This window comes from Erithacus rubecula (genome assembly GCF_903797595.1).
Source record: "Erithacus rubecula genome assembly, chromosome: 4".
In the NCBI taxonomy this organism is placed as follows: Eukaryota; Metazoa; Chordata; class Aves; order Passeriformes; family Muscicapidae; genus Erithacus; species Erithacus rubecula.
The window spans coordinates 6,783,554-6,798,428 of record NC_136686.1 but is presented as its reverse complement, the minus strand read 5'-3'; the positions used below and the strand labels follow the sequence as shown (position 1 = coordinate 6,798,428).

The 14,875-nt window shown below is 41.5% G+C and overlaps 1 protein-coding gene across 1 annotated transcript; it reads right to left on the bottom strand.

Annotated features, from left to right (window-relative positions):
- Nucleotides 1–2,512: 2,512 nt before the first annotated feature.
- LOC306801110 (uncharacterized protein) lies at nucleotides 2,513–14,146 on the bottom strand. The gene is made up of 5 exons (XM_079303842.1): nucleotides 14,039–14,146; nucleotides 5,914–6,050; nucleotides 4,605–4,706; nucleotides 3,522–3,630; nucleotides 2,513–3,035 (listed from the first exon to the last, which is right to left on the bottom strand). The coding sequence occupies exons 2-5, from the start codon at nucleotides 6,042–6,044 to the stop codon at nucleotides 2,940–2,942; spliced, it is 438 nt and encodes a 145-aa protein (XP_079159968.1). The 5' UTR covers nucleotides 6,045–6,050; nucleotides 14,039–14,146; the 3' UTR covers nucleotides 2,513–2,939.
- Nucleotides 14,147–14,875: the final 729 nt, after the last annotated feature.

Below are 14,875 nucleotides of genomic sequence, written 5' to 3'. Positions count from 1 at the left end.
TATGATTAAACACTGGATTGTCCTGTGTTAGAAGTTTCTGACCACACATTGTAAGACCAAATACAATGTTGATGACTCAAACCAACTTTTATGATAGTTGAAACTGAGCATGGTATGTTGGTGGCACTAATTTTAGTGCTTTAAAGTTTCTGGACTTTATTTTTAATTATTTAACCTTTCTGAGGAAATGTGGAGACCTGTTTTCTGTTTGTAGTGTTCTTGCCATAATTTTTTTCCTTATTCCCCCCCACCATTTCACTTTGTTGTACACTTTGCTCCAAATTAAAGCTCTTTGGGAAATCCATGCTAGAAATCTCGTTTGCAAACTATTAGATAACCTTTGCACCTTTTTCAGCTGCAGAATGCTGAGGGAAATCTATATCCTAAGAGCATTCCAATCTTGTGGGTCTTGTTTAACTACTAGTTAAACAAGAAGGAAGAAGGACCCATCACCACTCTTGGGTGTTTTGTTTTCTTCTGTGCAGTGGCTGAGTTGAGGCTGCTCCTCAGTGAACTTTGTGTCTCCAAAACTAGAAGCCAGAGGGAATCATTCTCTTGTGCTGATGGCGCAGTTTTTAGGAGCAGAAAAAGTGTGATGGAAGTCTTTGTACCTCTGAAGTGTTCAGGGTTGGTTTTGTGTGGTGCCCATCAGCACAGCCTCACCTCACACATGCTGTAACACTGGCTGTGGCTGGCCAGATAGTGCCCAAGTAATTACAAATCCTGCATCTCAGAGCATTTCTTTAACGTGTTTGCTCATCTATCCCCTCTGCTTCTGGAAACTGAATGTTTGAGAGGTGAAAAACCAGCATGGCTCCTTCACCTATGAACATGCAGTAACAGGATGTGGAAGAAAATCAAGTGCCATAAATGCTGCACACATGAGGAAGTGTGCAGTGAAAAAAACAGAATCATCGTTGGGTCTCCTGAGTCACTGTGGGGCTGTGACTAGAGGATTAACTAACTGTGCTCCACAGGTGAAAGAGGAGCCTGGCACTGCTCCCTGGTACTCCAGCTTGTGCTGATTGCTGTGGCTTTGGATGCTGTCTGCTCTGTGTTTCACTTGTTTCTTTGCTGGGATTGCATTTTGTATTCCCTGAGACTCTGTTTTGCTCCATACATGCTGGGTGATGAATTCCCCTCTCTTGTGATTCAAAGCCTTATATTATGGATTACAAGAGTAGGAAAAAGCAGTCACTCCACACAGCTCTTGGATGAAATAGGCAGTGAAGAGTCTCCTGTTCATCACTTCTCTCCTGTGCATAAAGGTTATCTAAAAAAAATTATTTGGTAGTATTAAATTGATTCAGCTGGGTGGAGTAAATTTTTTCCTAACTGGTAGTTTTATTACATATTATTAGTTTGCTTATTAGACCCTTCTGATGTTAAATTTTACCCTTTTCTAAATAACAACTTTACATACTTTCCTATCACACTGCTATTACGGAGCTAAACAGAGCAGTAAATTCAGTGATAAAATTTTGGTCTGTTTTTTTGGCTATGTGGGCCAGCTTCTGGCCTGTGTGTGCTAACTGTGCTTTTCTAGAAAAAGCTTGCCTACCTGCTGCTAAAGGGCACATCATCTTGAAAGCATTTTGAAAAAATGTGACACTGGAATATATGTTGCTGCTGCTGCTTGAATTTCTGGGGTATGCTGGAGCCATCACCCTTTGTATTCCTTCTTTGCCTGCTTTCCTTTTGCTCAGCATTTCAAGTCATTGGAAGATATTTCAAAATCCTTTGCAGGGAACAGTCAAATAGTCTAGTGGAACTTCATTTTTCTTTTTCCCAGAAACATTTTTTGAGAAGGGCAGTTAGGATCATAATGGGATTTTGGCAGCCTTCACTTAAGAGAGGAAGCACATTCTTCAACATGCTTAAATTTGGCTTGGTTTGGCATTTGTGTTCAGTAAAGAGGCAAGAAACAAGACTTGACTTGTTTGATTTATAGCAGAGATTCAAACTTTTTTGGTAAGTGTGTAGATCATAAATCCATTGAATATTGTAGTTTCCTGTTGTAAAAGTATGCTAAGGGTAGGAGTTGCTTGTCTGGGCAAGAAGCAGGCATCCCCTGTGCTGAGGGGAATACCCAAACCACAGAGATGCACTTTCATTTTCTCTCACTGAGAGTCTGTAATGCTGGATACAGAAAACCAGCTTCAACAGCAAAGAGAAGATGCACTCATACAGGGAGAATAACCAGGCTCAAATGGGAGATGTTGAGGGGGAAAACTCAGCTGTGCCCTAAAGGCCACCCGTGGAGTCCAGGAGGGTGACACCTCAACCATCTCCATCCTGTAAGTTGTGCTCATGTTCCCCTCAGGCTTCTGTTCCCCCCAAGCAAGTGCCTTGCAAAAAGACATTCATCCTCAGAGAAAATTCTTTCTCAGAATCCACCCAATCCTTGGGGCTTTGTTCTGGGCAGCTCCTAGTTTTACTTTGAAAAGAAAATACTGTCATTAATGTGTGATAGCAGAGTCTTGGGAAATAAAGCAGACAACACTGCAAAAGGTTTGAAGCAACAATTTAATTTTAAAAAAGTATCATGGTTTTAATCTTTGCTATTGCTTTTACAGTGTTAAAAGTTAAAGGATGGCCAGCATGCCTTCAGTTTTTCTCACATCCAGAATCTCTAACAAATTCATTTATAGGAAATAGACACTTTATATTGCATTAAAATAAACACAAAAAAAGACAGTTTCTAATCGCCTGGAGTCACATTTCAAAACTAGCAAGTCAGGCAGTTATCCAGCAACAACCTTCTTATTTTACAAGTTTTTTCTTTAAAAAAGATATGAAACAGCAGTGACCCAGCACTAGCCTAGGTTTTAAATATTAAAGAGATTTTTATCAGTGTAAATTTGAAAAACAAACCAGCTGTCACCACTGGGGTGTCAGCAATGTCGGTCAGTGTCCAGCAATGACCTCCTGCTGTAATTCTACAGTCCATAATTCATGGCCCACCAAAAGGCAGCAGCAAGCAAGGCTGCAGGCACCAGCTTCTGGCAGAGGCACCTGACAGGAAGCCTGAAAGTCTGTGGGAAGAAAGGGGAAGGTAATTAGAAATATCAAGCAGCAAAAAGAAGATGCAAGGAAACTAAAAGAGTGCCCATGTGGGAGGTCAGTGTGGGCCCAAGAGCACAGACCAGTTCTGCAGCAGAAATGCAGAGGAGGGTGAATTTTACTGGGGGCTCCAGCTACTAAAAATCCTTCTCTCTTCTCTGGGTAAGCACTACTGGCAGCAGCTCTGCTCATCTCTTCCAGCATTTGACAGTGGCAGGTGCCTCCCCTCTGAACAGAACCCTGTGAGCTGGGTGGGATTTGGGCAGCATCCTCTATCTTTACATGAGAAATTTCAGCCTAAAGAGAAAAAAACAGGGCACTGAGGGGGCACCAACAAACTAAGGGATAAACCCCAGCCTGAAGCCACATATGGTTCACTCACTGACATTACAAGGGAGTCAGGTGTTCTTGTTGCCTACTTGCCAACAAAAAAGTGGGAGAAAAGGGAGAGAGCATACCCAGCCTCCATAGCCAGTGATTCGCTTTGTCCAGTTACTGCTCACATTTCCAAAGCTTCTTGTAACACTTTTAATAAAATTCCATGTCTGGAAAACACTGATAGCAACCCTGATGATTTAAACAAAACAAAGCATGAGGATATAAAATTTATTCTAAAAAGTGGCAAATTAAATATCAACATTTAGGAAACAAAAACCAACCAAAACAAAATCCTAACAAAAACTTTTAGTATATTCCTTCCTAAAAGTGTATGTGTACATGTATACTTTTCTAAACATTTAGGAAGAAGACCTTTGAAATCTAAAGATAATTTAGTTTCAGAATTAAGTGATGCAGTGACAACTTTGTGATTGTTTCAAACTTAGAAGAGCATAACCCAGTGAGAGATGTTTATGTGTGATGAATCAGGACAGCAAAACAAGACTGACACAGCAGTGCCAAAGCTCTCTCTGGAGTGTGAATCCAGCTTTGCTGAGGTAGGAGTTGTATATATATGATTTATATGTTATGTTATACAACTGCAATTGAACTGCATTCTGGTAGGTCTGCAATGAGTGACCATCCTCTCCCAGAAGCAAGGAGAAAATAAGGCAGAGTACCTGGGGGCTTTAGACACACCTGCGTATCTCATGTTAGGAGACTGCTGCATGTCAGTTAAAAACTATGCAGGACAACCTTTCAGCTCACAGTAGATAAAAGGCAGTTCAAACTAGTCCAGCCATGTTTTCTTGTATGTGCATGGGTAACTTATTGCACATGCAGTAACATGTTGATCCCACACTGGGCTGCAGGTCTCTCATCACTCAGTTGTGCTTAAAATTGTGTCTAAAGTTACTGTGCCTCTGAGGAATTTGAAACAGCAAGACACTATTGAAGTTTTTTGACTTTAAATGGCTGTACTCTGTGGAAACTATCTACACTTTACATTATTACAAAGCTTTTCCTTGTATAACAAGCTGCTTTGCTTTTCTATGTTCTGTATGAGGCAGCAGTAGTAGCAATAACTTTTTTATTCTGTTTACAGAAACATTCTTGTTTGTCTAACATGATGTTTTAAAGGATCTGCCAGTAAGGTAACTTACACTCCTGCCAGGTGAAGCAGTGTTTCCTCTAATGTCCTGTGGTACCTCCTGTTAAATTCATCCCCGATCAGGGCCAGCTGATGGCCAACCTGAGTAGCTGAGCTGCAAGGCAGTCAGGATGTGCACGTTAGAGCAGAACCCTGCAACAGCAATTCTTTAAAAGCACTCTGCAAATGTCAGGTACTGTTTATTCCCCCCACAACTAGGCTAAACTGGGCATGTAAAAGTGAAATGTTACAGGAGGTTTGTTTCCCATTATTTATGGGTTTATTGGTTAAGTATTTTATGCCCATACATGAAGTGTTTTGATGTTTTCATAAGAAGCTGCATATTTGGCACTTTTGAAAAAACATGTTGGTTTTTTAGGTGTTTCATTTCTTTATACAAGACAATGGGATTCTGGTTTGGGGCTTTTGATTTTCCCACTCCCTTCCCCCTAAGTCAAAGTATTGAAATTGCCTTCACTTCAAGCCTTTCAAAATATTTCATCTTAGAAAAACATTGGTTTTGTCATCCAACAGATTTACTTCAATGAGTTCCATTGTGCAGTGTGGGTCTCCAGCTGAGTGGTGCCCAGGTACAAACTGACCAAAACTTTAAGGCTTTTAGGGAGGTCCTGGGCTATACAGAAACTGGAACAACATCTGTGGCACATGTTGATGTTAAAAACTGGTTAGGCTTTCCTGATGAAAATTTCCAATCAGATTTAGCTTCTCTCAGACACATGTTTTTGTTCTGGTAGACAAATGCTATGAATATACATTTTTATTTTAATTTGCATTTCTGCTGAGATGTGCTTACAAGATCTGCTGAATAGTAAGTAGGCTTAAGAGCTTAATTCTAGAGTCTTTGGGCTTGGTCTGGTCAGTCCACCAACAAAAAAACACCACAAAGACCATAGAAAAGAATTTTCACAGGTGGAGGAGAAAGGCAACCCCTGACTCTTGTACTGAAATAAATGCATGTATGGGATTAAGAAAAAACCAAGGCAGCACTACAAGTTTGTTGTAAGTGGCGCCTGGAGAATTATGTAAAAATGGCTTCTTCAGCTGCTTGCTGTAACAGGTGGGTCTCTAATAACAAGCCATATCTGTGCCCCTGTGCAAGATAAAAACTTACAGACATTTAATGCAGCATAATCTTGCACAGTCAGTGTTAAGCACTGTTATCTACAGTGCAAGGTTATCTACACTTGCATCTATTCCATTTCCAGTACTATGCACTATGATTACTTGGCTTAGCGGTTTTCTGGAAAGTCTGGCACTTTGTACTTGGGGAGGACAGAAGGAGTATTAATGTAGTGTGATACCTGATATCAAACTCCATTTGCTCTGTGTTGTCTGGAATTGTTTGGAGGTTACTGTAGGTTTCCTCTTCTGGTGCTCCATTGGGGTAGCTGGAGAGGACAAAGTGCCTGGGGGCTCTCGTGATGTGAGACATCTTACTCTGCAACAAGTCATGAAAGACAACCTCAGGGCTTCATGTTATGCAAGGTATTTTCAGTTTAGATGGAAATTGTTTAAAGTGCTCTTCAAGTTACTCTTTTTACTTCTCCAGTCAGAACACGAGTGTTTCTAAGATAACTATTTTAAGAGTAGTCATAGGAAAGTTTCAGTGACCCAGCAGATGTCCAGCAATTCAAACCTGCAGCATTTAGATGGCTGCTGCTTTTTACTGGCTCAAAACAACCCAGAAATTGGAAAATCTCGATAAATATAACTAGTGTAGACAAGTATAGTTCCTCAGTAGTTTCACTTAGCACAAGAGGCTTTCCTACATTGTTTGCAACAACCTGCCTGGCATTAAATCACTCTAACCCGTGGAGATCCCCAGGCAGCAAAATACCTAAAACAAACTTGAACATGTATTCCTAAGTCAAAGTCAGGTCCAAGTTTTCACATCTTCTTCAGCTGGAGGCCACCACTATGGAAATTACAAGCAACTCACCATAGAAATAGAATATAAGAAAGATTTAAACCCATTAGTAGCTTTTGACATGAAGGAGCGGACAGTAGAAACCAGTAAAATCAGTGGAGCTGCCTGCTTGTAAAATGGGAAAGTTATTCACAACCAGTACCACAAAATCAATGGCAATATTTAACAGGATTCAGCACATGTGGCTTGTGTCTAATATGGCAAGTGTTTGTGCAACACATAGAGCAGTGTTTGGAGAGCAGAGCTGATGCTTTTGTAGTCATTAGGATTGTTTAATTTGGTTTATCAAGGGAAACAACATCAGAGCTGTGGATGGGGATTATTCCAAACTACACATGTCCTTGGACATTAGCTGCAGTGGAAGGCTCTTCCTCATGAGGAATGTAATTACAGCTTTCTGGAGATGCTCAGGTTTTATCTGGCATTGGTTTTGGCCAGCTTTTTTACTGATTCTTTTCTTCCTGGCTTCATCATTAAAAAACTGATCCCTTTTGTTGATGCAGTGATCCTGGAGAGCAACGAAGGGGAGTTCTATGGCTGGATTTCTTTCTCATTTAAAATACACTCTCAACAGGTCAAATGAATAAAACTCAAAATATTCTCAGAAATTAAAGTAAACCAAGCAAAAGGAAATGTCATAATGCTGCTTGGTACAAATTTGCTTTGCTACATTGCTGCACTCTTCTAAAAACTTTATATTTTACATTTGGGATGAGGTTAGGGCCTTTGTGATCTTCTTTCAATATTTAGGTGAAGTTTACATTTTCCACAAGGCAAAATTATTCATAACTAATGTGTATACATTACTGTATAAGCAAACTCAAAAAAATATGATACTAAATAAATTCAAATATACTTGGTTTACAGAAGTGTAGGATCCTCTTAGTGGTGTTTAATGTGGAAAAAAACATATTATAGACTAGTGTCAGCTGGCAGATACTAATTTGTAGTTTCATCTTCTGGATTTTTTCCTTCTGTTTTTAGCATTTCTCCTTTACTTACAAAGATGTTTAGAATCTAGCATTTTAAATATATCCAGAGTCCTGAAAAGCTGTGTAGTTGAGCAGTGACAAAGAAAAGATGGGATCAGGTGGTCTGAGTTTTATTGCACTGGCTTTGAGGGGAGTTTTGTGACCCAACCCTCCTTCCAAGGGAGCACCTATCTGAATGTATGTTACAGGTGAGCAAAAAGACTCTTTTAATTCAGATAATTTTTTTTTTTTTAAAGAGGCAGTAGTTTCAGGTGCCATATTTGATTCAAAAGATGCCCTGTCCTGTTTTAAAGGTTTCCTTTATGTGTGCCTCCCTCTTTCATCCAAAAAAAAAAAATCAGGAAAAAAAGGGTGATGTCCACAGGGGAACTCTGTGCACTCCAGCACCATACCTGAGTTCCAGACACCCAGTTACCCCAAGGACTTTGTAGCTCTGAATCAGGTGCCAAGGCTTCACACACACCAGAGTGAAGCTGCATCACATTAAATCAATCCAGCAGATACTTGAACGGATCTTCCATTTCCCAGGGCAACATGTAGACCAGTGGATTACTGGGTGTAGTGGTGGCCAAGGGCTGATCCCTGTTCCTTTTTGGTGCAAGGTCCAGTGTGACACTACTGCAGTACAGACTGGGTGACCCAGGGCAGCTCCTGAGAGAGCTTGGGCAGGAGCTCCAAGGCGTCCTGTAGATCCATGAATGGGAAACTGGGAATGGCAGAGCAGGGTTTGGAGGATCCCAGGGTTGCTGAGGTACTCCCTTGGACATTTAAAGTGTCAGTTCTCTGGATGCAGTTAATCTCAGTAGGCTGCATAGAGAAACAGTCAAAGCACGCAGTGCTGGACTTGTGGAGGTTCAACAAGCCAACTGTTTGGCTCACACGTACAAAGTAAACATCTAGGGATGTAGTGGTGTACTCCTGGAGCCTGTGGGTACCAATGGAAATGTCTTAATTGTGTTTCTTCACAGTTCAGAAAGTTGTTAAAGTCACCTAGTAAAACAAGTGCTATAGTGGATGAAATGTAGTAAGACCAAGCATAAAAGGTCAGCTGTCTCCTGCACATGTATTACTATTTTCAGCTTTCACAACGACATAGTGAGGGGGGAAAAATACTAAAAAAAGGTATTTTCTTTTTCTCTTTTTTCTTCTTCTTCATTTCTAGACTTAATGCTAGTTTCACATTCACAGGGCCATACAACGGAAATGTCTATATCTGTGTGAGATGAAAACTGTGTCCTGAAAAAGACCTATAATAAGTCAACACAGTACAGAACTCAGACATGTAAACAAACCATACAATACCACAACAAAAGCCCAAAGTGCAACATATGCTATCTCACACCTGTTCCCATGATAATACCTTCCTCCCACAGGCTAAAAAAGAGTTGTTGGGTCATGCTCTCCACAGCTCAGCTGCAGCCTCATGTGTTGGCTTTGCCCACCAAGCTGTCTCAATGCAAAGCCCATCCAGCAAGGAGGGCTGCTCAAATGTATTTTACAGGATGGGCAGTACTGAGGCAAACGTAGTTTGGGGGAGTCACTGACATGAAGGTGTACAGGACAGGTCTAATTTAGTTTCAGAGCAAAGCTTAGCAATTATCTTCTTGAGAGTTACCTGTCTTGAGGCCATTTACTGACTTCTGTCACCACTTTAAAAATCTGTGTGCATAGGTGTAATATAGAAATGCACACAAAAGCTACATTAATATGGATCTCTTCTGGTCCCCAGGTTTGGATCTGTGCAGAGCTGATCCAGAGGTGCATGTATCACACTCCACAGCAGGATGTGTTAATCTACCACCCATCTCACCCTTTCCTTCTTTCTCTCATGCAGGAAGAAAAGGCAATTTTGGTTTTGACTTTGGCTTACAGAAACCAAAGAGGCTGTACATGTTTGTGAGTAAATGCTTGGATTCAAAGAGTAAGTGACCACCTCACAACACCTCTGAGGAGGCATTGGAATGACCTCATGCCAGCAATGGAGATAATTTCCAATCAAGCAACTAGATCAAAAAAGCTCAAGCTTGTCTGTAAAGCTTTGACTGAGCAGGTTTAAAGCTTAGTTTCAATGGTGAAATGCCTTCAGCAGAATGAATAATGTATTTCATTGATGGAAAAGGCCTAGATCCAAATTTTAAAAAAACAGCTCTCCAAATACTAATTATATGATGGAAATTATGGCAATTTATGAACACAAGGCTGATTGAAAAATGAAGCATCTTCAGTAGAAAGACTGTGTTGACAATGTCTTTGCATAATCAGGTTGGTTTTCTTTGTGAGGGTGTTTTTAAATCTAGCAAAAGGGAAGGGAAAATCTTCTTGAAAAAGGAACATTGCTAAACCAGGCAAGCCAGCAGATGAGTTGGGGAAAACAAAAGGATCTGAAATTTAATTCTAGTTAGTTCAATTACATTTGCTATGTTAACAGATTTTAAGACAGATACAATGATTCTTTAGTATGATCCACTGAATGCTTTAATTATAGTTTCTATATTATCCTTGTGCATTTTTACAACTTACCAAAGCAGTTTATGTGCACTTCATGTCTCAGGCATACAATCTTACATATTTTATGCAGCTGTGACACAGTAAAACTACAAATAATAACAATATATGATTTACTATATTTTAAAACTGGTTATGAAAACAGAAAACCACTACTGATCATCTAATTCCAGTGTTCAGGCTCAAAATTCCCAGCACCTGCCTACATAAACATGGATTGACAGATAGGACCCTCGTCCTTTACCCCCACAGTATCAAAGCCTGTCTCAAACTGCTTCAGATTCTACCAGCTGCCCATGCAAACTAAATTTAAATGAAAAACAAATAGAGGCTTGGTTGTTTGCATATATATCTTCAATCCATAGCCACCTCTTTCAAAACATGACATCATCCTCACTGCTGCAAGCACAAATCTCTGTGCTGTTTTATAAGGACAAGTCTTTGACATAGTGACCGAAGATCAAGAGCTAGTTAAGGTTTCAGAGAAACAGGAATATTTGGCATGCAGGAATTACTATATATATATTTTATTATATATATTTTGTATATATACAAAAATATATATAATGTATTTTAAATCTTGGGCATTTTTTTGTTTGGCTTTCTTTAGGCTCTCCATGACCTCTGTCAATGAACAGCAGTTGCCTTCTGGCCCTCTTCCCTTGCAGGTCAGATGCTGCAATCCATGGGAAGCACACAGCCTGTGAGCACCAGGAGATCCCTACCCCTTCCCTCACAGGGACACCTGCCTTTGGAACACCCCAGCTCATGGCAAAATGTTGCAGGGTAACCATCAGCAATCTGAGTTTCTCTTTGAAAGATGAGAGGTTAAGTCATCATTAGTCATTTTGTGCAGGTTAGTTAACCCCAGGTGCTAGATGAACTCTTAAAGCAGTACCAGGTCAAGAAACAAAGATAAATTAATTCTTTGTCTCCTACCATGTTCTCAGTCAGCTTAACATCAATGACCTTGGAGACTGTTTACACAAAACACTTCTTAATATTGCCTCAAACAGCCATTAAGAGATACTTTGTAAATCTAAAAAATACATGCTGTAGTTCTTACATTTTACTTCCTTTCTGGTTTTATGCTCAGTAAGTTAGTATGATACCATGCCTCCACTGGGAATGTAACAGATGTTTTCTTACCTCAGAACATAACAGGAATATTAATAATTTGATTATATTTAAACATAAAAAATGTGTTCGTTAAGCAAGTTCTGTAACTTCAGTAGCGAAAGAAGTGCATACAGCAGACTTTAAATGGAGGAAACCTTTTACAGCAAAGAGCACATACAGATATTTTGTATTTCAGTCTCTACTGAAAATGTTTAAGGGGCTCTGATTGAGTCAAGACTTTAAGAATCTCAAGTTTTTTATGTGTCATCAGCATTTCCGTGTTGTCTGTTAGAGCACTCAGCATCAGAACTTACTGTGACTGTAGAGAACAAGAGATGTCCACCTTAAAAAGTAGATGGCATAGTTATGTCTGCATCAAAAAGCCATCATTTGATAAGCCTGAAAAGTATCATTTTCCTTAAAGAGTCTAGTGATTGCTTCAGTGCTCACAAAACTATTTTAATGGCTTCTAAGCTGAAAAAGAAACAAGGGGTGTCTCCTTTTACCAAAATGAACCCACTCAGTTCCCAAGAGGTGTCACAGGAAGAACTAAGAGCATTGATGAGAAGAATGTATTGATACCACAGTGAAACTGTTTCTATTTTAAAAAACCCCAAACCACACACAACATTCTGCCAGGCCCTGTTCTGTTTGGGTTTTTTTGTTTGCTTGTTTGTTTGTTTTTGTCACAGCACCACCTACCTCAAGGATATTGCCTTTGCTACCTTGCTTATAACAAGTTATGGTTTAGATTGAGTCAGATTCTGCTCTGACATTTACATTTCCTTTTCAAAACATCCTCTGCCCTTTGTACTTCTCTGTCTCACCAAAAGGTCAAGATTCTTATAAAATAAATAAGAACTTACTTAAAATTGATTTTTTAATTGCATGGCCAAGTTGTTGGGAGGTAAGTATGACAATATATATGGTTCAATAATCTAATGAAAAATATGAAATATTTTATATAGAAAAATGTTTTTTTTGTTCACATTTATTCCAAAATTTTGTGTCTTAGATTTTTGTAATTTTGAAAGCTCCTAAAATATATTATGCAGACAGAAAAGTTGTTATTGGTGTTCACAAAGTTTGTGCAAAGCTCACAATTATTAATACAGTTACATAGTAAAATAAGAATTCTTAATTTTTAGATGTGTTCCATCAAATTAAAAATTCTGATTTACTTAAGAGACCTTGTTCAACCACCCCATCCACTTGGAGGGTAAATTACCTGCAGTGAACCTGCTGGCATCCTCAGCAGGCACATTATGGGATGCATGCCTTGATACTAAAAGTAGAATTCAAGGATGCTAGTCACCAAGATTACAACCTATAAAAACACTGAGGCAGATGCTGAGCTTCAATGGACCAAATAACATTTTTAATTTAAAGCTGATAATTCCTAATATTTAAAAGCTGGCACTCCTGGGAGAGCTATGGGCTGTGTTTTCCCTCACCTGGTCCCCTTGGCACTGAGCAGCACAGCACCCACACTGTCACCTTGCACCTCCAGCCTGTCCCATTTATTCATTGGGCTTGTGGTCAGAAAACTCATCATCTGCTGTGACCTTGGGTGGCATCTTCTACAGCTGCCTCTGGAATCTGTTACTGCTGGCCCATTGGGAAGGTGAGAGAAACAATATGCAAGAACAGTGTGACTGTGAGCCAAAGAACTCAAATTTACCTCGGTATCGATGATGTCCTTGTTTTGAACAGCAGTATAGAGAATTAAAATGACACGCTGTTTGCAGTTTTACGTAGATTTCCTGTATTGGGTCAAGCTCACAGTTCCTATTCTACTCCCACCAGCTCTTGCTTTAGGCTGTTAACCCTGCAGAAGCTGAGTCCATTCAATTGTTTTTAGTCCAGTCTAAATGATCTTATAATCAATGGCCTATTGATAAGAAATAATTAAAAAGAACTACCACAGATGCCTACCAAACAGGAAAAGTAGACAATTTTGTTAAATTTCTTCTTTCACAGAGACTATGTCTCTACAGAGGTGACATTTTTACATCAGAACATATCAAACACCTTGCATAAACACTGATTTTCTTCATTATACTCAGTGCTGACATGCATTAAATGACAAAAAATAAAAAAGTAATTAATGTGCCCACAATACTTTAAGTCAAAATAACTTTGTCCGTGTACTGTGACAGAAAATGACAATGGAGTCTTCTCTGTATTCCTGTTATATACATGTCTGTCTTTTTGCTGTGGGCTTGAGAAACAATCTCCAGCTAATGCTTTCCACTTAAACACCTTAAAATCTGTTTAATCACAGAACTCACCACGCTGATGCAATCCTCTTTGTGAAATGATTTAAACATTACTGAGTCTATGCTGCTGTACATATTTCTGTATCATGTCTGATGTTGCAGATCATTCCTGTTATCAGCAGCAGTGATGGATACAACATCGTTTGTAAACTACTTTTTCAGGGATTTTTTTTTTTTAATATGTTTAACTCTGGCACATTTTGCCACATATCCTGGACTGATTTTGAGGGCTTATTTCCCGCTTTGCTAAGAGTGAAATTACACGCACTCCGCTCCTCATTTGCTCAGAGCCCCGTAGTTTACAAAGCGCACGGGTGTTCGCAGCATCCTTCGGAAGGGCACAGGTCCCTGCCGGGGCTGGACGCTCCGCGGGCACGGCGTTCACCCCCGCCCGCCGCCTTGTTCCAGGACATCGGTCCCGCCTCCCGAAGCCGAATTCGGCGGCGGTTCTGCCAGTGAAGCGTCCCGGGACACGCCGCGGGGCCGGGGCGCAGGTGAGGCGGCGGGTCCCGGCACCGCCAGCAGCGCCCCGGCAGCGCCGCCTGCGTCTGCCCGCAGAGCCCGGCCGGGCTCCCCCCGCTCCCCCCGGGACCCCGCCGCTCACCTGGGCCCGGAGTCGCCGCCAGGTCACGGGCGCTCGGCAGCGACAGCAGAGGGGGCTCCCCGCGCCCCCGCGCCGGCCACTCACGGCCGCGATCCCGCCCGACTGCCCCTTTTGTCCGCCCGCGCCCCGCCCCGGCCCGGCCCGGCCCGGCCCCGCCCCGCCGGGGATACCGCCGGAGCCGCCGGACCCACCGCCACCGGCACCGCGGGAAAAGCGGAACTGGCGGCGCCTCGGGGGGAGCCGGTGGGACGGGTGGCCCTGGGCTGGACCATCCCTCGGTGGGACAGCAGACGTGGAGGGATGGAACCCTGCGTAGCCACCATGACACTTGGCCACCACTGCACTTGGTGACCGCAACACCCCAGTCACCACGGCGTGGTGTTGCGCTCGCACAAGTGGCGTGAGCAAGTCCTGCGAACCTCTATTTCAGAAGGAGCCCTGCCCCAAATGGCTGCCCTTGTCTCTCAGTGGGCCCATGTGGTTTTTTAAGCATGCTGAGCATGCTGGAGCCCGCTCTGGGCTTTGGTTTGGAAATGTGGTGGTGCTTTTCGCTTATAAACAGAGAGAAGCAGGCTTTCCTCTTAGTTCAGCTTAGCAAAAAAAAATACACCTGCACCCCCAACTGTCTCCAGGGTACGTGAGGGAAAAGGGTGTGGAGCAGAGAGCAGGAGAAGCCCTGGTAGCACAGCCAATGCAGAGTTACTGAGGGGTTAAAGAGAGATCTGCTGAAACGCTGCTGACACCTTGCCCAAAAGGTCTAGTGAGGTCATGGGACTTTCGGTGTTTTTCTTTTGCGCTGGTGATAAAGCAGTGTTGTGATTCAGTCGGTATCACCCA

Bases quoted from the DNA above. Each gene is read 5' to 3' on its own strand.
- LOC306801110 (XM_079303842.1), bottom strand. From the start codon at position 6,044: ATGTCTCACATCACGAGAGCCCCCAGGCACTTTGTCCTCTCCAGCTAC. The intron at 4,707-5,913 runs GTATCACACTAC...ACTGCCTTGCAG, and splicing joins CAAATGGAGTTTGATATCAG to CTCAGCTACTCAGGTTGGCC. The intron at 3,036-3,521 runs GTATGCTCTCTC...TTCTTCCCACAG, and splicing joins TCACTGGCTATGGAGGCTGG to ACTTTCAGGCTTCCTGTCAG.